Below are 23,932 nucleotides of genomic sequence, written 5' to 3'. Positions count from 1 at the left end.
ATTAAAAATAATTGGATAAATAAATGCAAATTCCAAGCAAATGTTCTTTTGTCAAAATAGTCCCTTTCATCTGTTACTAGTAATTTTTTCAACATGGTCTCTCAATTGTTATGATTTCTCTTTGGCATAGGTATAATTCGTTGAATTTTCCATATTTTTTCATGTACTAAATAAGTTAAAACATGATATGATGTGTATTTTCGTCGGATTTTATAAAAAAAATCGTTTGGTAGGAATCCAAAGTATTAGGAAAAATAGTTCATGTATTATGTATGAGATTATTTAGTAGTTAGTACTATATTTGATACGAATTTTGTGCTTATGTATAACTAATTCATGGATTAGTTATGCACTAATACCTCCTATTTGGTGATATTACTAATACATATGTTTAATACCATGGGGTTAAAATATGTAAAGACTTAAATACCCCTCAAATTCTTTTAATCATTTTATTTATTTTCTTGATTTTATGTTTATATATATATATATGTACTAGTAAATTTATTTAAATAAATTAGCTTACAAATTTATTATTTAGAGAGAGTTGTTTGTTGCTAAATAAATCAAATACAAATTAATACAATATTTGAAATGTGAGTTGTTTAATATCTACTAATTGAAAAGACAAACATATCACCACGTGACGTTTGTGATTTTAATTGAATGTATTATTTGTTAATATATATGTGATTTCTAATTATATATTTTTTGAATAATTTATAAAATTGCATACATATTAAAACTACAACTTGCAATTTTTAGGTGTAAACGTAGATTGTTTATTCATTTTTACAACCGTTTACTATTTTTTTGGTTTTAAAAGTAGATGTCTATCTTTTTAAAATTGAAAATTGATATTTTGTGAGTGATCAATTTATTAAGATGACTATTATTTATCCTCAAATAATTCAAGTGAGAAAATAGCAAACGTGACAACAAATTTGTTCTTCTCCTAGCTAGCTAGAAGACCACAAAAAAAATCAATCTAATCCGACATTTATCTATCCTGGCTCAATTATATAAAATAGAAAAATTCATAATAATTTAAGGGTATAATTGGAAAGAAGCGTTTTGTAAAGTATTAATCCAAACACAAAATTAGATGGGAAGCAATGAACCAAACACTTGATAAAAAATAACTCCTACATTGTTAATTCCTATTTACTAATTCATGCATTATTAATCCATGCGTTATGTATTTTTGTACCAAACGACCCCTTAGTGTTTTAGGAAATATACTAACTATTCGCAAAAATCAAATTAATTACTTTTGCCTATTGTTTACTTCTTGGGATGAGTTTATCTTATAAACTAAATCGGATTTAATTGTGGGTTGAATTTAATTGTTACCAGATTTAAATAGAAAGAAAAAAATGCCTATGTAAACGGAATAAGGTATTATCAAGGATATTTCATTCCCTAAAAAAAAAAAAACGCTCCTCAATTTTTAATGTTTCTTTGTTAGTATATGATATATACAATATGAGTGGTTATAATTTATTAAATATGTTTGTTTAAAAGTATTTATTTTAAAGTCTGTTGTTGATCCTTTTCTGAAATTGTTATTAGTAGTAGTACTAAAATGCTATCTATGTTATAAAACAAACTATCTTAGAAAATTAATAATAAGGAGAGATAGTAAGAGAAAGAAAGAGTAGGGTTGGGCATAAAATATCAAAAATCGAATTATCGAACCAAACCGGCTATTTTATTATTTTGGTGTTCGGTAATTCGGTTCGGTATTCGATACCAAAATTCATATTTCAATTTTGGTATTCGATATTTACAATTATACCATTCGGTATTCGGTATTTTCCGAATATCGAAATTAAATGAGTAAATGACCAATAGTCCAATTCTGCAGCCCATTGTATTCTGTTAGGCCTAAAGGAGTGTAGGGCCTAAAGGAGTAAAGAAAAGGCCCATTGTCAAAATATTTGTCCAGCCCAAATCTGAAATCCCTAAACCTAAGTCTTAACTCTTAAGACCTTCACAAATCAGTTCACAACTTCACTCTTGAGAGTTAAGACCTTCAGTCCTTCACAGCTTCAGTGCTTCACTCCTTCACAATCATAGCTCTATTTCTCTGCTCGGCGCTCGCCCTTCAGTCCTTCACAGATCACAACCTCAACAGTGCAATCGAGTAGCAGCAAAGAAAACAAAGAAAAAAAGAAGAGGAGAAAAAAAATTAAAAAGAGGATTAGAGAAGAAGAAAACAATTAGAGAAGAGAACTTACCTTGAAGAGAAGTCCCAGTAGTTGAAGAGCAGCGAAAAAGAAGTCGCAGTTGTCGTAAGTATATTTTTACAACTTGTTTTTTAAAGAACGAGATCTCACTAAAGCGCATGCTTCTCGTTTTTCTCACCTTTCTCAGAAACGCACACTTTTTCTCCATAGTCATGCTTCATGGAAGAAAAGCCCTATGTGCACTTTGCTTCTGCTTCTCGCTAAAGCGCTGAAGCAAGCACTTTTGATAACACTGGGACAACAAAGGGGAAAGGAAGGGAATATTGGGCAATCTTTTGTTGTGAGATAGTGTGTTTAGTAGCGGCAAAGGGGGCTGTTATTGTTGACGAATAGGTTATTCATCTGTGTAAGCTCTATTTCTCTGCTCGCCCTTTGTTTGTTTCTTGTTTTCTAATCTTTTTCTAAAATTATTACACAGGTTTAGCGCAAATTCTTCTATCGGAGATGAGCAAGATTTGTTCTTTTTTGATTTTGTTTTACACTTCCAATTTATGTCTTATAACATTTGTACTCTCTTTTATGTTTAGATGAAAGATGAAACAAGTCGAACAACCAATGTCAGTGGAAGCGCACCTCTAGCTCTTACTGAGTCTCTTGATTCAACATCGGAAGTTGAACAACATTCAATGACTATGAAGAGGAAAGCTATAGAATCAAGATCTGCTGCTTGGCCGCATTATGATAAGCTCATAGAAAATGGAATTAATAAAACAAAGTGCAAACATTGTGGTAAAGTTCTCTTAGCTGATTCAACTAAAAATGGAACAAGTGGACTGAATAAACATTTGAAACTTGTCCTAAAAATCCAAATAAGGTTCACACTTTCAATTCTAAGTACAAATAATCAAATTTAAACTTTCCATTAGAAGGTGAAATGCGTGATGAGCAATTTGAATTTTTGATCAAGAGGTATCTCGGAGAGCTTTAGTTGAGATGTTAATCTTTAATGAGTTTCCTTTTCATTTTGTTGAAAAGGAAGGTTTTAAGAAGTTTATGAAAAAAACCCAACCTTTATTCCGAGTTTCCTCCTGTAGAACAGTGACTAGGGATTGTTATGTAGTTTTTGGTGAAGAGAGATAAAAGTTTATGAAGTATTTGAAAGAAACATCATCGAGAGTTTGTTTAACCACAGACACATGGACTTCTATACAGAGAATAAATTATATGTGTTTGACAGTACACTTTATTGATAGTGATTGGCTCTTGCATAAACGAATTCTAAAATTTTAGGTTGTTACTAGTCATAAGGGTGACGAAATGACCTGTTGTATTAGTAAGTGTTTACTTGATTGGAAATTGGAGAAAATAATCACTATAACTGTAGATAATGCTTCTTCTAATGATGTCATGGTGAAAGAGTTATACAAACAAATGGTTAATTGGGGATCTAACATGAAATGTGGTAATCATCTTCACGTGAGATGTATGACTCACATTTTGAATCTTATTGTGCAAGATGGCATGAGAGAAGTTGGTCCATCTATCAAACGTGTTAGGAAAATGATGAAATATGTTAGACAATCTGCCGCAAGGATTAGAAAATTTGTGGAATATTGTGAACTAAAAAATATAAGCAGTAAGAAGTCATTATGTTTATATGTTTCAACCCGGTGGAATTCGGCCTACTTGATGTTGGATGCCGCACAATATTTTGAGAGTGCATTTGATAGGTTTGATCTTGAATATGGTGGATTGTCAACTTATCTTGCTAATCATGTTTGTGAAGATGGAAGTGTTGCAGGTGTACTTGAAAGTGATGATTGGCAAAAGGTGAGAAATATGGTAATATTTCTTAAAAGATTTTATGATCTAACTAAGAAGGTTTCAGGTTCGCTCTACGTCACTTCTAATGGTCACTTTGAAGATATAGTTGAGCTTCACAATCATTTAAGAGAGTGTATGGAAGACAATGATCCTTCTTTGGCAAAAATGGGAGAACAAATAAAAGAAAAGTTTATCAAGTATTAGGGTGCTCCTGAAAAAATGAATAAAGTGCTTTTTATTGCCTCTATCTTAGATCATCGTAACCAACTTGAGTATGTTGGAGACGCACTTGAGGATATGTTTGGAGATGAAAAGGGGAGTGAAATAAAAGATGAAATTGTGACTTACATAAAATCTATGTTTGAAGAGTATGTAGCAAAATTTTCTAATGCATCTCGACGCTCATCTTCTCTCTCTAATTTATCGGGTTAGACATTGGATTCATCTATCTCTAACACTAGCACAAAATCAACAAAAGTGAGAAATAAGATCTAAATGAAGAGGAACAAACAAGATGGTACAGATTTGGTGGTAAGTCAGAATTGGAAAAGTATCTTAGTGAAGAACTAGAGCCGAATGATGATGAGGACAATTTTGATATCTTGTCGTGGTGGAAAGCTCATTCTCCTAGATATAAAATTCTTTCCGAGATAGCTCATAATGTGTTGGCAATTTCAATTGCTAGTGTGGCATCGGAATGTGCCTTTAGCACCGGGGGCCATATTCTTGATTCATTTAGGATTTCTTTGACTCTGAAATTGGTGCAAGCTGTTATTTGTCTTCAAGATTGGCGTCGAAATGAGCCTTATTCCATAAATATTGAAGAAAATTTTAATGATCTTATGAAACTTGAACTTGGTATGTTTTTCAGTTTTTGTATTTTATTTTTATATTTTTTTTACTTAGTTTAATTGTTGACATATTTTAAATTCTTTTTAGATATGGATGATAGCTCAAAAGATTCTCTCGTTCTTGATTTGTAATTGATCTTGGGCGTATTTATAAGCCCATGCACTATGTTTGGCTATCTTTTGTGTGGCATTCTGAGAAGATATTGGAGTCAAATGGTGTATTTTGGATGGAATATCAAGCAAGTGTGCAATAAGGTATGAGTTCCAACATATGCAGAAATTTGCAAAGCAAAAGACAGGAAAAATAGTCCTGGCGCTATAGTGGCGCGACGCCCCACTGCAGCGCCAAAACCTGCACAGGTTATAGTGGCGCGACGCGCCAGGAGCAAAACTACTGAGGCATGTTTTGGGCGCTATAATGGTGCGATGCCCCACTGCCGCGCTAAGCACAACAAGTGCAGGCACACTATGGGCGCGATAGTGGCGCGATGCGCCACTGCAGCGCCATTAACTTTTCAGTAGTTTATTATTCTGTCCATCAATAATTGAGAGGGGAAAAAACACTTTAAAAGGTGGTGTGCTAGGGCAAAAGAGGGGACGCGTTTTGGAGGCGGGAAAACAGGAGAAAAGGAAGAGGAAGTAAGAGAAGAGAACAAAACATTTTAGGTTTCTTTTTCTTCTTCTTCTTGTTGTATTTCTAAAATTGTATGAATTCAATTACTTGGTTTTGTTATTCGAATATGAGTAGCTAAACACCCAAATTTTGGGGCTATAGCTAGAAACATGGTTTAATAACATTTAAGCTTGGTTGAAGATGGGTTATTGATTTTAAGTACTCTTCCATTTTCGTGGTTATTATTTTGATGTTTGGCCAACATTAAGATATATATGTTGTCTATCTTAAATTTGGAAGAGGACAAGTAGATAGAACAAAGAATGGAGGGAATGTGTTCATGCTAATTTGTGTTAGGATGATTAGTAGATAGGATGCCTATAACACATACCTATTTACCACATTTGGTTAAGATAAAAAAATGATAGTTAAATGAGTTTTTATTGTTTTATACCTATCACCACTCAATGATGTAGTTAGGTTGACAATGAAGATAGGCAATTATAGGTTGGAAAACCATAATTGGATTATTAACCCTTTTTGATCAGTAATTAAATAGTCCATCGAAAACTAAGATTGAATAATAGTAAACTTGATTTCACGTTATGCTATAGCCCTGGAATTTCTTGAAACCTGATTAATATACATAACTATTGCATTGTTCTCACTTATAGAAAGTTGTTATATTTTCAAAAGTCATTAACAAACAATCTTCAAACTGTTACACAATTACAATTAGTGTAGTTATCTAAAAGAAACTGTTTGCCTTATTAAGGTCCCTGTGGGTTCGATATCTGGCTTGAAAGAGCTGCTTTACTACTTGAGAGACTAAGTACACTTACGTGTGTAATTGTAGCAACAACAGTAATTGCAAGATGCCTCAGGTATAAGGCTATGTGTCTCTCTGTTAAGTTTCGAACTTATTCTCTTTTTACTATTGTAAATTTTTCTTGATTCAGTATATTTGGGAAAATGTTCATTGCTGTTGATATTGTTAACCTGCTGATAATTAGTAACTCCGGTTTGAAGAAATGTAACTTTTGTTTTCATTTTGAGCATCAAAAAGAGCAACACTATTTACATTACATGCCGCTCACTTTGGTTGAACAATATGCAGTGCGGGCATATTGATAGGAAGTGACTAGTGAGATGTCTGGAAGTAATTTCTTGTATTGATTAGTCTCTTCTCCAGTGGCTTCTTTTGGTAGAATAATTACTGTCTTTTGTTTGACTTATTTGCTGTGTTGTATCTGTATCATTTTCAATCCATATGTTTGCTGAGAACATTTCCTGCTTAACCTAGCAGGACTTCGGTTTGCATATGAGAAATGGCTTCTGCAGATCAATGAGAAGTTGTTGCATATCATTATTCATTTGAAATTTAGTACTTTATTTTTAGTGCTCTATATTTATTCTGATCCTATTGGTATCTAGTCTAGCTTAATTCGTAAAAAGTTGAGGGACTTGTATTTTGAATTGCTTCCGAAAAGGAATCTATTGGTTCTCTCCTAATTGGTTGGACTGTGGTTGCAATGGTTTACTTGACCGGCAAGGTCTCTAATTCAAGTTCAAGATAGCCCAGTTAAAAGAATAGAACAATATTTGACTACTTCACGCATGCTTTACTTGGCTCGGGAACATGGCTCAGTTGGTAGAGCTCCGCTCAAATTTTAGTCATATGCCATGCGAGTTAAGTTCAATGTGTGAATGGAGTGAAGTAAGGAAGCTAGTCCATCATCTCCGAATTTTGGATGCTACGGTTGGGCCAAAGAATTTTTTCTAGACTCATTAAATGATCATTTAAAAAGACAAAATGATAGCATCAAATTTGGATTTCAAAGTGTGCATCTCTTGTTTACTTTTAAGTGAAATCTTATGAATATCTGTTAGCTTTCACTGGTACAAATATTTTTATCAATGCTTGAACAAACTTTTTTTTCTTGATTTCACCCCATTTCACCCCATAACTCTTTGTTTTTCTTGATTCAATATATTTGAGAAAATGTTCATTACTATTGATATTTAACCTGCTGATAATTAGTAACTCTGGTTTGAAGAAATGTAACTTTTATTTTTATTTTGAGCATCAAAAAGAGCAACACCATTTACATTACATGCTGCTCACTTTGGTTGAACAATATGCAGTGCAGGCATATCGATAGAAAGTGACTAGTGAGATGTCTGGTGGGGTGTCAAATGTCACCATAGAAAATGTACATGTATGGAACTCAAGGCGTGTTGTTCGCATCAAAACAACAGCTGGCAGAGGAGGATATGTACGACACATAGCATACAAGAACTTGACATTTATAAACATTAGATTATGACTTTTGAAATGATTTCAAATTTTCAAATTTTTGAGTGCCAATTTTCCCAGTGGCCAGCCTCTGATTTTTCTGTCTATATTGAATAGTTACTTAATGGAGAAGGGGTGATGCTTACAATGTTCTATGTTCAGTCAATTACTCTTTGCCCGGTCAGTCATTTTTTAGTTTTTCCTTTCCTATACCTGTAATTCTATAATATTCCTTTTCCTTTACATTGTACATAGAAGTCCAAAATGATAAAGCATCTCCAATATTTGAAGTCCCCGGGCTTTATATGTTGCTATTATTACTAATTACATTGACCCCTTGCATAGTATACTTGCATTCTAATACAGTAATTAGACTTCGACTTCAATATGGTATTATCGAATACCGTACCTAACCGAAGTTTGATTTACCGATTACCGAATTATCGAACCGAAGTTTGAAAGTTTGGTATTTGATATATACTTTAAATTACCGATTATTAAATTATCGAACCCAAACTTTAAAAATACCGAACGCCCAGCCCTAAGAAAGAGTGTTGAGAGATTTTTGTGTATTGATCTTTGCAAATTAGTTGACTATTTATAGCCAATTTGAAGTATGCAAATGTTGACTAAAGGGGTTAGGGCATAAGATGAAGGTAGGGGAGAAGGAAATCAAGAAAGGGACATCCATATTATCTTGCAACACTCCCCATTGGATGTCCATATACAAAAGAAAAATATGTACATAATTATTTGTAATACACATTGTTCGCTCCCTCATTACTTTCATGATGAAGATCATAATTTCATCATCTCTGCTTGAATTACTTGCAAGTTGCCTTCTTGATTGGAGTTCATTAAAAGATAATGTGCCTCATTAAAATTTTATTAAAAAAAATTCAGTGAGAAAAAACCTAATGAAGGAAAAAGAGTATACACATCTGATAATACACCTTGAATATTGCCTCATTAAAAATCTTACCAGAAAAACCCAGTGGAACAATACCTTGGTTAAGAGAAAAAAAGTACAATGCGTATTTTACTCTCCTGATAAAAACTTCATTTGATATTTTGGAGATGACGTATTTCAATCTTATATTTTAGTTTCTTAAAAGTTGATGTTGATAATGCATTTGTGAATAAATCTGCAAGATTATCACTCGAATGAACTTGTTGTACATCAATATTACCATTCTTCAGGAGATTATGTGTGAAGAATAATTTTGGTGAAATATATTTGGTTCTGTCTCCTTTTATGAAGCTACCTTTCAATTAAGCTATGCACGCGACATTGTCTTCAAATATATCTATGGATACTTTGATATCATTTTTCGAGCTGCATCTTTCTTTAATGAACTTTATGATCAATCTCAACCACACACATTCTCTATTTACTTCATTAATTGCTATTATTTCAGCATGATTTGAAGAAGTAGCAATAATAGACTGCTTTATAGATCTCCATGCTATAGCAATTCCTCCATATGTAATTAAATAGCCTGTTTAAGATAGAGCTTTATGTGGTTCTTATAAATAACCTGCATCTGCATAACCAATAAGGTGTGCACAACCTTTGTTAGTATAAAATAAACCTATATCAATGGTACTCTTTAGATATCGCAAAATATGCTTGATAACGTTCCAATGTCTTCGCATTGGGGATGAACTATACCTTACCGACAAATTAATAAAAAATGTTATATCAGATTTGATTGCGTTAACAAGATACATAAGTGCACCAACAATACTGAAATATGGTACTTCAGGATCAAGAAATTCTTCATTCTCTTCTGGAGTTCAAAATGATTCTTTTTCCACTTCAAGTGATCGAACAATCATTTTAGGACTTAATGAATGTGCTTTGTCCATGTAAAATCATTTTAAGATTTTCTCAGTATAGACAGATTAGTGGACAATGACCCCGTCTGCTAAATATTCAATTTACAAACCTAGACAAAATTTTGTCTTTCCAAGATCTTTCATTTCAAATTCTTTCTTTAGATATTTAATCGTCTTTTGGACCTCTTCAGGGGTTCAATGAGATTTATGTCATCAACACAAACAACGAGTATAACAAACTCTGATTCCATTTTCTTAATAACAATACATGGACAAATGACATAATTTATATAACCTTTATTTATCAAGTACTCACTAAGACGATTATACCACATACGCCCTGATTGTTTTAGACCATATAATGATCTTTGCAATTTGATTGAGTATATCTCCCGAGTCTTAGTACATGTTTCAGGCAATTTTAATCCTTCTGGATTTTCATGTAAATTTCATTATCAAGTGAACCATAAAGGTAAGCTGTAACTACATCCATTAGATGTATTTCAAAATTTTTATGTACAGCTAAACTGATGAGATATCGAGAAGTTATTCCATCCATAATAGGTGAATGTTTCTTCATAATTGACCCCGGGTCTTTGACAAAATTCTTGTGCAATAAGGCGTGCCTTATATCTTACAATTTCATTTCTCTCATTTTGTTTTCGCACAAAAATTCATTTATAGCCAACTGGTTTTACACCTTCAGGGGATTGGACTACAGGTCCAAATACCTCACGTTTAGCAAGTGAGTCTAATTCTAATTGAATTGCCTTTGCCATTCTGGCCAACCACATCTACATCGACATTCTTTAACGAATTTAGGCTCAAGACTTTCACTATCTTGTATGAGGTTAAGCGCAATATTATATGCAAAACTTTATCCATCATAATTTTTGATCGATCTAAATTTATCTCATTACCGGTAGAACTTATTGAAAGTTCTTCATTCACTTGAGTCTCGAGTTCACTGATTTCTTCAGAAATATCAGGATTACTCAAATCTTGACCTTCTTCAGGAGGTTCTTTTGTAGTATCATCTTTATTATTTCTCACGCTTCTCTTTTTAGAATTTTTATCCTTTGAACTTAATGGTCTACCACGCTTCAGACATATTTGGGATTCAGAAACTATGATACTAGTAGATGGTTCTTTTGGAATATCAATCCAGATAGGCACATTCACTGCAGGGATATGTGACTTAGTTATTCGTTTCAAATTAGTAAATGCATCTGGAATTTGATTTGCTATTTTCTGTAAGTTAATGATCTTCTGGACTTCCTGCTCACATGCGCGGGTGGATCAAAATAAGATAGTGATGAAACTTTCCATTCAATTTCTCTTTCAGATTTCTTTTTCTCTCCCCCTAATTGCAAGAAAGTTATTTCATCAAATCGATAATCTGCAAATCGAGCAATAAATAAGTCTCCTGCCAACGATTTAAGATAGCGAATTATGGAGGGTGAGTCAAACCCAACATATATGCCCAACCTTCGTTGATGGCCCATCTTTGTACGTTGTGGTGGTGCTACATGCATGTATATCGCACAACCAAAAATTCGTAGATGTGCTATATTTGGATCATGACCAAATACTAATTGTGACGAAGAGTATTTATTATAATTTATCGATCTGAGACGTACAAGTGCTGTTGCATGTAAGATAGCATGACCCCAAACAGTAATCGACAATTTTATTTTCATAAGTAGAAGTCTTACTATTAATTGTAGGCGCTTAATAAATGACTCTGCAAGCCCATTTTTGAGTATGAACATGAGCAAAATGATGTTCAATTTTTATCCCAATTAATAAGCAATAATCATTAAAAGCTTGGGATGTAAATTCTCTAGTATTATCAAGACGAATAGCTTTAATTGGATAATTTGAGAATCACGCCCTTAATCTTATTATTTGTTCTTTTAACTTCACAAATGCCAGGCTACGAGATGATAAGAGACACACATGAGACCATCTTGATGATGCATCTATTAGGATAATAAAATATCTAAATAATCCACTAGGTGGATTAATAAGTCCACATATATCCCTATGTATACGCTCTAAAAAGTCAGGAGATTCGATGCCAAACTTCAGGGTTGATGGTCTGACAATTAATTTGCCTTGATAACAAGAAACACATGAAAATTCATCATTCATAAGAATCTTCAGGTTCTTTAACAGATGTCCAGTTGAATTTTCAAGAATTCGTCTCATCATTATTGATCCAGAATGACCTATTCGATCATGTCATAGCACATATTCATTTAGATCAGCAAATTTCTGATTTACAATCAAATGAGCTTCAATTTCACTAATTTCTGCATAATATAAGCCAGACGACAAAGTTGGTAATTTTTTTAAAATATATTTCTGGCCTGAAACACTCTTGGTTATACCAAGGTATTTAGTATTCATTTCATTTAGTGTCTCAACATGATATCCATTTATGCGGATATCTTTAAAGCTTAACAAGTTTTTTGGAGAATTAGAAGAGAATAGTGCATATTCTATAACAATCTCTGTCCCCTTAGGCAGAAATATAGTAGCTTTTCCAGAGCCTTCAATAATTTTTCAATTAATAGAAATTGTAGTGACATTTGTTTTTCTTCTAAGCACGTAGGAAAAATATTTCCCGTCTTTAAAAATGACATGAGTTGTTCCACTATCAATTACACAAATATCTTCGTAATTGATCATTGATCCAAATAAAATTTGAGGCATATTCATATTTTTCTTCAAAAAGAAATAAAGTAAATATTATAATTAAAACATGACTCATTATATAAATTTTATTTATTTACACTAATTAGAAAAATAAAAACATATTATTTAGTACAAACAAATGAAAAGAAAATTATTTAAATATTATTGGGCTTATCAATATTCATATTTCATTCTGAAAAATTGAAGAAATCAGCTACATCCAGATGCATAGGCTCAATATTATCTTCAGAGATAAAGTTTGTCTCTGGATTACTTTCTGTTCTCTTCAACAATGCCTGATATAGCTGAATCAGACATTTTGATGACCGATAGGTCCGTGACCAGTGCCCCATACCTCCACATCAATAACATATACTTTCTGAATTTTTCTTTGGTATAGCTTCCTGCTTCTCACTCTTCTTTTTATATTGCTGATCATTTTTCGGTGCTAGCCGAGTATCATGATTATAATTTCTTTTTTCGGCCACGATCACGATGACGACTGGGATTGTGACCTCTTTTTCGTTGGTTATAGTTTGCCTGATTCACTCCAGGGAGTGGCAAAAAACCAACGGACCGACTATCATGATTTTTCATTAATAGTTCGTTGTGGCGTTCAGCAATAAGAAGGTGAGAAAGTAATTCATAATATATTTTTTCAAGTTTGTCTTACTCAGTGATTTCTTCTCCACATAATTTTAATTGTGTTATAATTCTAAACAAGGCAAAATTATATTCAGTTATATTTTAAAATCTATTAATCTCAAATTGTGTCAATCATAACGTGTTTGTGAAAGGATGACTAACTTCAGGTGGTCATATCTTTCTTTTAGATTCTTCCACAGTTTAAGGGGTCTTTTAATGTGAAATACAGTAATTTTAACCCCTTGTCAAGATGGTGGCGGAGAAATATCATTGCTTTGAGACGGTCTTGACTAGATGTCATATTGACATCTTTGATGGTGTCTGCCAGATCCATCGATTCTAGGTGTATTTCGACATATAGTGTCATGATAAGCAGCCTTTTTCAGATATATCAAGAGCAACAAATTCAAGTTTAGAGATATTCGACATTTTAAGAAAATAAAATTCTTATCCTTTTGTTACCTTTTTAAAATAGCTCAAAGTGATGGAGGTTTGTGCTGATAACGTGTTATAAAATAAATTAACTTAACAAATTAATAAAAAAAAGAGATAGTAAAAGAAAGAAAGAAAATTGAGAGATTTTTGTGTATTAATCTTTATAAATTAGTTGGCTATTTATAATTATAGCCAATTTGAAGTATGCAAATATTGACTAAAGAGGTGAGGGGATAAGATAGATGTAGGGGAAAAGAAAATCAAGAAAGGAAGATTTTTTTAGAAAAATTTTCCATTGATAATTCAAAAATAGAAAGAATATAAATAACATCCATATTATCTAGCAACAATCCAAATATATTAATTTGTAATTTTCATTTTCTCCATTTTTCTCAAACTTAAATACGATTGAAGTGACAATTTTACCTCTAGCTCTAGCTTTAATTTTGCCAATAAAAAAAAGAAGGAAAACACTACCCTCCCTTTAATCATTCCAGGCGTTTGAAAGCCTGCATCAGTCTATCGCCGCTGCCAATTGGGTTCTTCACCGGCGTTATTTGTCTTTTTCTCCGGCGAGTTCTTCATTTCTCTAGGGGAAAGGTGAGTCTAAAGGTAGTAGAATATCTTGTCCACAGTCTTCCTTCTCCAATTTTCGGTACACCAATGTCAATCAGTTCATTTTATTTGTTTCTCTTTTTTCTTTTGTTCAATTTTTTCGTAACGCTTTTAGTTTTATTTGGATTTTTCTGGTTATTGTCGTTATTGAATAAGAAAATTTGGTAGTCGTAGTCTCTACGATTTTGGTTGACTGTATTTCTGAGATGAAACCTATTAATAAAGAATCAGCTTTTATAGAAACTAGACAGGACTCATTAAATCTTCTGGGTAAAATTTCGATCAGGAAAAGATTTTTATTTTTATTTTGCTTAGTTTAGCATTACTCATTGGAATATTGAAGCTCTTTATTTATTTTGAATCGAGTGTATGAGTTGGATGAGTGGCTTTTCTCATATTGATTCATGGATAATCAGAGCGTAATCGTGTCAATAAAAAATCTCATCCTCACCGGGAATTGAGCATGTGTGTAGGTTTACAGGACTTATGATCCCACCATTTGTCTTCTCAACTGTCACTTGACCTGCAGTTGCCTTATTGAGCACTTAGGGAGGAAGTTGAAACACGCTTAATCAGGTTCTACAAAAGAATAGACCATTAAGGTGGTCTATATTGCGTAAATGATTTACTTAGCAGCGACTAATAGAGCTAGTAAATTAACTCCTGTTGCTTTACTATTTTGTGTTGTTATAAATAAGGAAGAATATATGAGCTAATAGCATATACCTGTCAAGCCACAGTAAAATATCATTTGTTGAATAAAATCCCGAGTTTCAAGGTTTACTATGTATGTACTTCTAAATTTACAACATTGTAATCTCTTTTCTGCTGATTTGGTGTTCATAGTATTATTTGCATTTACTATCTAAGATGACAAACAATTTTGGAATTGGCTAATTTAATATATCTATTTTCAATAGGTAATATACAGTTACGAAAATAGTAGGGTGCCTTACATGGATTTTTGTTTGCTTAAACCAAATGGTGAAATATACTTGACACTTGAACATCTTATCTTCTTCTTCTCACTTTATTACTTTCTGACTTTTGACAGTTTTTCTTTCCACATGTACTCTGAGTTGGATGGGCACCTTTGTTTTGTAAGCTGGATTTGTCAAACTGATCTGATCAGGAATACTCGTCTTTATTTATTTATTTTTCAATTTCTCGACAGGTAATTCCTGCTTAGGGATAGAATAAGTATGGTGGTTTGGGAAAGCAGGAGACACAACAGTGACTTTCCTAGCTAGATTATGCTTCACCAGAAAGAAGGATACTATGATAAGTGTAAATTCTTAGCTTCTCCCATGACATCTAGATGTTATAAAGAAAGAATTGAGACTCATTGAAATGCAAAGGTCTAGATTTCAAGTCAAAGGAACAGATCTGTTCCACGTGAAAAGCTGGCTAGAGTTCTTGATACATGTATCTAATTGTTGCTGACCTTTTCCCATTCATCTTGCTCTACTGGAAGGCTTCAGATGGAGGAAGGTTTGGGAACCAGTGAACAACTTCCTGAGGACGAGGGAAGTGATAATGAGGCTGCCAGTGAGGAAGTCTTCAATATTACATGCAATGGCATTGAGAGCGATGGTGACCAAGTGCTAAACGTTGAGGCTAATGAGCTTGAAACTACTGCTGGGCAAATTCTTGAGTTTGAAAGCCATGAAGCTGAGAGAAAATGTGAGCATGTGCTTAATTTTGAAAGCAGTGACCCAAGGGACAACAGTCACCAATTACCTGAGTTTAATAGCAATGGCCTTGAGGATCCAAGACGTGGGGATGCAACAATTATTGATGGTCACACTGGTTCATCCCTGGGAAAGTCTTATCCCCCTCCGGTTGTCGGCATGGAATTTGAATCTTACGAGGATGCTTATAATTATTACAACTGCTATGCGAAGGAGCTTGGTTTTGCCATCAGGGTGAAGTCTTCATGGACAAAACGCAACAGTAAAGAAAAGCGCGGTGCTATTCTCTGTTGCAATTGTGAGGGTTTCAAGACAATGAAAGAAGCAAATAGCCGAAGAAAAGAAACAAGGACAGGTTGCTTAGCGATGATAAGGTTGAGATTGGTGGAGTCCAATAGATGGAGGGTGGATGAGGTTAAGCTTGAACATAACCATCTCTTTGATCCTGAAAGAGTGCAAAACTCCAAGTCACACAAAAAGATGGATGCAGGGGTTAAAAGGAAGTTAGAGCCAGCAGTTGATGTGGAAGTGCGAACGATTAAGTTGTACAGAACTCCTGCTGTTGAGACACCAGGCGATGGAAGCTCAGATGAAAGAGCAGTCAGCAGCCAGATTGATGGCTCCACACATTTAAAACTCAAAGAAGGTCATACCCAAGTCATATACAACTTCTTCTGTCGGGTTCAGCTTACGAAGCCAAACTTTTTCTACATTATGGATTTAAATGATGGAGGGTATCTAAAGAATGTGTTTTGGATTGATTCCAGATCCAGAGCGGCATATGCTTATTTTGGTGATGTGGTTGTGGTCGACACAACATGCTTGTCAAAAAAATATGACATCCCGCTTCTAGCATTCTTTGGACTAAACCACCATAAGGAGACTCTTTTGTTGGGCTGTAGCTTGCTTGCTGATGAAAGTTTTGAGACATATATTTGGTTACTGAGAGCATGGCTATCGTGTATGTCAGGACGCCCTCCACAAACTATCATCACAGATCATTGCAAAGCCTTGCAAAATGCAATATCTGAGGTATTTCCTCGGGCTCAACATAGGCTTAATTTGTCAATTATTTTGGACAGCATTGTCGATTCAGTAGGGGAAGTGGGGGAATCAGAAGTATTCCATGAGGTACTGTATAATACGGTGTATAACTCTCGTAGAATTGATGAATTTGAAGTTGCGTGGGAGGAGATGGCTCAGCAATTTGGATGTAGGGGCAATGGATGTCTTCAAAGTTTGTATGAGGATCGAGAACGATGGGCTCCCATTTATATGAAAGATACATTTCTGGCTGGAATATCTATTGATCAGCGTGGTGAGTTCATGTGCCCCTTCTTTGATGGATTTGTACATAAACAAACAAATTTGAGAGAATTTTTTGAAATATATGATTTTGTACTGCAAAAAAATCATCAGAAGGAAGTTCTTTGTGATCTTGATTCAAGAGAATTTAGCCCTGTCTTGAGAACAAGGTGCAATTATGAGTTACAGCTCTCTAAATTGTATACTAAAGGAATATTTTTGAAGTTCCAAGATGAGATGGCGTTGATGTCTAATTGTTCAGGTATAGCACAAATTCATGCCAATGGACCTGTCATCACATATATTGTTAAAGAACAAGGGGTTCAGGGAGACACGAGTAATGCAAGAGATTTTGAAGTTACTTATGATAAAATAGGTGTAGAAGTTCGATGCATGTGTAGTTGTTTCAACTTCAAAGGCTATCTATGCAGACATGCTTTATCTGTGCTCAACTACAATGGTATAGAGGAAATCCCAAATCATTATATATTGACCCGCTGGAGAAAGGACTTTAAACGCTTGTATGCACCAGAACTTGGCTCGAGCAACATCGATGTAAGTAACCCTGTTCAACTGTTTGATCATTTGCACAGACGTGCCATGCAAGTAGTTGACGAAGGGATGATATCTCAAGATCACTATATGGTTGCTTGGCAGGCATTTAAGGAGTCCTTGAATAAGGTTCGTCTTGCAGCGGGCAAACATGTATCATAAAACTGATTTGAGGTTTATCATGTTGTAGCTTCTGAACTTTTTTGTACTATAATTTATTAACAGTCTTCAACACATCATTATGTATAGTGAGTGCATTACTGAATTTAAAAGCCTTCTTAAAGTCAAATCAAACAGTCTTGCTTAAAGAGAAAGTTAGTTTTTTTTTATTTCAGGCTTCCAAAATAAACTCAAGTTTTAACAAAAAAATAATATAAATGTTATCCAAAACCCTTATCCACTTTGCAAAGATCTTTCCCTTTTCTGTCTTGTAAAACATAGGTTGCAACAAATGACCCTCACAATAGGATAGATTTTTAACTCTGCAAGGAAACATCGTTGAATTTCTATTTGAAAATAATAATTAATGAGTTCAAACACCATCAATTGATTACCAATAAGTACTTCAATATGGACCTTTTTCTAAAATTATTTTCCTTTTTTTTTGGACAAATCACCAAACGCTAAACCAGTTAAAATGAGTACTCATCCCTCCGGATTATATTAGTTGTCCAAGTTATTAAAAATAGTTATTTTAAATTATTTGTTAGTAATTTACAAAATTAAAAGAGAACTAATAAAAAAAAATTCACGCACTTAAAATTAGTACTTTAATTCTTTTTGAATATATAAATATTGTTAAGTATCAGCAGCAAAGACTATTTTTCAATTCAGTTGTTGTTTCCTGGCGGCAGCTTAGAAGCTTAAAACGACGATCTCCATTCCTTGCTGAAAGACAACAGGAAGCCCAGCCGATCACCAGAGAGTCGGAGATAACGTCCAACAGTAGCTCAGGTGGGAAGTTTTATCTTATAGTCATAGTTAATTTTGAGCGGAGGGTGTATCGAAAATAACAGCTCTATCTCTGAAGTAGAGGTCAGATTTGTGTACACACTACCTTCACAGACTTCACTTTGTGGGATTGCACTGGATATGTTGTTGTTGTAGTCATAGTTAATTTTGAGAAGACGATGCTTTTTTCTGTTATGACCTGAAGTTCATTCTTCAAATTTGAACCTTTTTTTGTGCCCGGGGATTTTGATATCCTCTTTTTAATTCTGGAATAGGAGTAGGAATATGGTCTTGTAGTTCTGTTCAATTCATATCTATTTAGACCAATTGTTCAAAATCAGCATAGTTTCTTTATCAGCAGATGATAAATTAGCCTATTGATTTCCTTTAATGGGCAGAATCAACTTAAAGGTTATCAAGTACTTTTTATACTGAGACGGATTCTAACAACTGTTTTTATCTTTTGGGTTGGGCTGGAGATAAATTAGATTTCGAATAGTATGTGAGTTATTGGGAGATTTAACTATGGGTAATGCAAGTGCTTGTATCTGCAGTAGTAAATACCCTGATGCTTCTTGCATATAGTAACAGGATGAGAAAGAAGCACTTTAATAAACATGTATTGCCATAGTTGCTTGCCTATTTCCTTTTTCACTCTCATTACTGACTGATAAAAGTTTACAATTGAAATATTTGGAAGTGTTATTCTAAGCTACCATATTGTCATTGAGATAACCATTCACGTAAAGATTAAACTCCCCACCTTCCAACCCTCACCCCGTTCCCCCAAAGGAATGTACACAAGGCAAAAAACAAAGAACCAAAAGCAAGGCATCTTATACATGGATGGTTTGCAAGCTATTGAATAGGAGCGGGGTTTTTACCCTGTGTGCACCTAAAGGGTAGCAGCTGCGGGTTTCCCTTGTTATATATAAAAAAAGATTTATGTTCGTATATCCCAGTGTGGAAGAAGATAAAGTAAGCATGCAAAGGAATAAACATAGAGATCAAATTACTTTAGTAATAGTGAGTCGGAGTCCCATCCAGTGGACTTTCCATGGAACGACACAGTTCATTTTCAAAGTTTAACTAATAATATTAGGGCCACAGGGATAATAAAAACAATGCTCTAATGGATGTGAGATTAAGAAGACATGCCGGCAGACGAGTTTTACGTTTATGTATGTCAAGCAACATGGATGACTTAATGATAGAATGCGGTGGACTATCTCATTTTCCTGTAGGCCGAATGACTGGTTCTATCTTCTATAGTCTCTCGTTGTGGAGCTGTTCTTCTAACTGTCAAAGTAAAGAAACGTCACATTGATACCTTTTCCCGTAGAAGTTTGTTTTTCTTGAGTGAAAATTATCACTTATAAGGAGAAAATTTAGCCTACACAATAGCAATAATAATTGTTAATCAGTCTTGTTCAGTATGGGAAAATCAGAAGGGGAGCCTTGGAGTAACTGGTAAAGTTGCTGCCATGTGACCAGGAGGTCACGGGTTCAAGCCTTGGAAACAGCCTCTGGCAGAAATGCAAGGTAAGGCTACGTACAATTAGGGGTGTTCATGGTTCGGTTTGGGTCGGTTATTGATTAAAACCATAACCAAACCAATTTAATCGGTTATTAAATGTCTAAAACCATAACCAAATCAAGTAAAATAATAACCACGGGTTTGGTTATTGTCGGTTTGGTTCGGTTATTCGGTTTATGACTAGCCGAGACAATTCAAATATTCTCTCTCTACATTCTTCAAATTCTTACGAAGCTCTTTTTTCCTCACGGCCCACAGAGATTCGAAACAGAAAAGAAAACAACTTAAACATTCTAAACAAAAAAGAAAACAACTTAAAATCAATTTAAAATTTGAAAAACTTCTTATAAACCTTCTCAAAATTTGACAATCTTGTACTTAGAGTTGAGAAGTTGAGGTTGCTTTTGAGCCTTCACAGTTAGTCTATGACTGTGGGTCTGTGACTTTGTGAGAAACCAACGTGAGAGGAACAGAAATGTAAAAGAAAAATAGATACTAGGGTTTTAAAGTTTTAACTTTTACCTTATGTTGCTGCCTGCTGCTTAAGTGCTTAGTGCTTATTAGAAATTTAGGATTTAGAATTGGGCTTGAGAGTTGGGCTTGGATTGTTGGACCTTAAAAATAAGTAGATTAATATTAAATTAATAATTAAAAGGTATAAAATATCTTTAATTATTTATGAAAAACTAATATTATACATATAAAAAAGGGCAGCCCGGTGCACTTAAGCTCCCGCTATGCGCAGGGTCCGGGGAAGGGCCCAACCACAAGGGTCTGTTGTACGCAGCCTTACCTTGCATTTCTGCCAGAGGCTGTTTCCAAGGCTTGAACCCGTGACCTCCTGGTCACATGGCAGCAACTTTACCAGTACATATAAATAATTATAAATTTTATGTATATAATTATTGGTTTGGTTCGGTTATTTATTCGGTTATTTTTTCCTATAACCATAACCAAACCAAATATTATCGATTATTCAAATTTAAAACCAAATCAAATGTCGGTTTTTTTATTCGGTTTGGTTAAATTTTCGATTTGGTTTTGGTTTTAACCAAAACTGTGAACAGCCCTACGTACAATAGACCCTTGTGGTCAGGCCCTTCCCCGGACCCCGCGCATAGCGGGAGTTTTAGTGCACCGGGCTGCCCTTTTTTTTTTTTAAGTCTTGTTCAGTATTTCACAAAATTAGATATATTTCTTTCTTCGGGTGTTTGCCTCTGTACCAAAAAGTAGAAACAAGGGAAATTTTCCTGCGGATACACTAAGAAGTAAATATAATGTTCAAATGGATAAATAGGAGCTATATACTCTTCTTTTACAACTGTATGGCTTTCTCATACTTCAGGCCATCATTGAAGTTGAAACCTAGACCAGTATAAGCAGAATTCAAACTCTTGTGTAGGAGAACTCCCATGGAAAAACATACTTATTTCCTGGATTGAAAGACGCACTGCAATATGCCAATATTATACAGTAACTATTCTCCCAATAACCCTGGACTTGTCGTTAGATCCACAGTTGGGGGAGAAATACATTTGGAGTTTTTCTGTATTGACATCAATATCTGAAATAGGTGTTTTGGCCCTATATTTTCACTTTCTTTTTCCCACCCTCCACTCTAGGGTTGTTTCTGACCACCTTTTGACGAATCCTCTTCTTAATATATTACAGAGCTGGACGTTGATGCTTCTGCAACACTCCAAATGGATGGTCTTTCACTCAATGCCACCATCTTTGATGATGAAACTGAGGAATTCGATATTGATGGAGAGTGTGGGATGTCGGAATATGTTGGTCAATCTGGTGTTCTTGAAGGCAAAAATCCTGTTCCTCCGGATGTTGGAATGGAGTTTGAGACATATGAGGATGTGTACTACTTTTACAACTGTTATGCTAAAGTGCATGGATTCGGGGTTAGAGTGAGTAATACATGGTATAGGAAGAGTAGGGAAAGGTATAGAGGAAAACTAAGCTGCAGTAGTGCAGGATTTAAAAAGAAAAGTGAAGCAAATCGGCCCAGACCTGAGACAAGAACTGGCTGTCCAGCAATGATCAAATTCAGATTGATGGAGAACAGAAGGTGGAGAATAATTGAAGTTGAACTTGAACACAACCACCTCATTCATCCGTCAACTGAAAAGTTCTATAAATCTCACAGAAACAACAGTTCTGGGAGTAAAAGGCCCTTGAAGATGAATGGCAATCAAGAAGCTCAGAAAATTAGGTTATTCAGAACTGTCATTATTGATCCAGATGATGATAGAAAATTAAACATAGATGAAGGTGAACTCAGGAACACAATTGACCAGTCCAACAACCATTTGATTCTTAAACCTGGAGATGCTCAAGCAATTCTCAGTTTCTTCACTGATCTGCAGTTGGTAAATCCTGACTTCTTTTATGTACTGGACCTAAATGAGAAAGGATGTCTGCGGAATGTGTTTTGGGCAGAAGCAAGATTTAAGGCCACATATGGTTATTTTGGTGACGTGGTTAGAATTGACACTGCTTGTTTGATCTCAAAATATGAGGTTCCACTTGTGATATTTGCTGGAGTCAACCACCATGGACAATCTGTGCCACTAGGCTGTGGTTTGGTTGCAGGAGAGACTGTAGAGTCATTTATATGGTTGTTGAGGGCATGGCTGACATACATGGTTGGCCGCCCTCCGCAGACCATCATTATTGACCAATCTAGAGCTATGCAAACTGCTATCGCTGATGTTCTTCCGTGGGCATCTCATTGTATTTCTTTGTCGCATATCATGAAAAAAGTTCCGGAGGAATTGGGTGGGTTGGATGAATATGAAGTTATCAAAAAAACATTTACTAAATCAATTTACCAATCATCAAGAACAGATGAGTTTGAAGCAGCTTGGGAGAACATGATGCTATGCTATGGAATTAGGGACCATAAATGGCTCCAGACACTCCACGAAGATCGTAAACACTGGGTCCCTGTCTATTTAAAGGATACATTTCTAGCGGGGATGTTTTCTGTGACACTCAGGGAGAGAGAGGCTTCTTCTCCTTTTGATGAGTATTTGTCTAATCGTACTCCCCTGAAAGAGTTCCTTGACGGCTATGACCAATGTGTGAAGGAAATCTATCAAAGAGAAGCACTGGCTGATTCAGAATCGAGTAATCCAAGTTGTATGTTGAAATCAAGATTTTATTTTGAAATGCAGCTGTCTAAAATCTACACCAATCACATATTTGATAAATTTCAAATCGAAATAGAGGGAATATTTTCATGTTTAAGCACAAGACAAGTAGGTATTGATGGGGAGATCATAACATACCTCGTTAAGGAACGTGAAGTTGAGAATGTGAATGAAGCAAGAGATTATGAGGTTGCGTTTAATACAACTGTTGCCGAGGTTCTCTGTGCCTGTGGTTTATTCAACCTGGAGGGATTCCTGTGCAGGCACGCATTATGTGTTCTAAGTCAGGATGGTTTCGAAGAGATCCCAGCTCAGTACATTCTTTCACGCTGGAGAAAGGATATTCACCGTAGCTATGTTCTTGACTATGGTTGCAATTTTATCGACACCAAGAATCCAGTCCACAGGTATGATAATTTGTACAAATGTGCTGTGAAGTTGGTGGAAGAGGGGAGAAAATCACATGAACGATACAAGTTCACCTTAGAAGCGTTGGGGGAGATATTGAACAGAGTTAGTTTGCAAGATCATAACACTCTTTAGCTTCTTAAGAAGAGCTGTGAAATATGTAAAATAGGATAATATGTGAATGTAGGCATGGTTTCCCATGTTTATGGATGTAGGCACACTGAATGTACACTTGTAAAGTAGATATGTACAAACGATCTATCTTTATTTTCTGCTCACTTATTTGCAGAGAGTATATTGCAGATAAAGCTTCATCT

The 23,932-nt window shown here is 34.7% G+C and overlaps 2 protein-coding genes across 2 annotated transcripts; both read left to right on the top strand.

Moving 5' to 3' along the window:
* Positions 1-13,809: 13,809 nt before the first annotated feature.
* LOC129900574 (protein FAR1-RELATED SEQUENCE 8-like) lies at positions 13,810-17,789 on the top strand. Its single transcript, XM_055975575.1, has 2 exons — positions 13,810-13,992; positions 15,182-17,789. Exon 2 carries the CDS (start codon positions 15,489-15,491, stop codon positions 17,715-17,717), a length of 2,229 nt encoding a protein of 742 aa, XP_055831550.1. The 5' UTR covers positions 13,810-13,992; positions 15,182-15,488; the 3' UTR covers positions 17,718-17,789.
* Positions 17,790-18,351: 562 nt separating this feature from the next.
* LOC129901000 (protein FAR1-RELATED SEQUENCE 6-like) lies at positions 18,352-23,893 on the top strand. The gene is made up of 2 exons (XM_055976100.1): positions 18,352-18,509; positions 21,715-23,893. The coding sequence occupies exon 2, from the start codon at positions 21,747-21,749 to the stop codon at positions 23,748-23,750; it is 2,004 nt and encodes a 667-aa protein (XP_055832075.1). The 5' UTR covers positions 18,352-18,509; positions 21,715-21,746; the 3' UTR covers positions 23,751-23,893.
* Positions 23,894-23,932: the final 39 nt, after the last annotated feature.

The sequence above is a fragment of the Solanum dulcamara genome, chromosome 8, assembly GCF_947179165.1.
Source record: "Solanum dulcamara chromosome 8, daSolDulc1.2, whole genome shotgun sequence".
Taxonomy (NCBI): Eukaryota; Viridiplantae; Streptophyta; class Magnoliopsida; order Solanales; family Solanaceae; genus Solanum; species Solanum dulcamara.
Note: the sequence above shows the minus strand (reverse complement) of the source record. Positions and strands in the feature narration are given on the sequence as shown.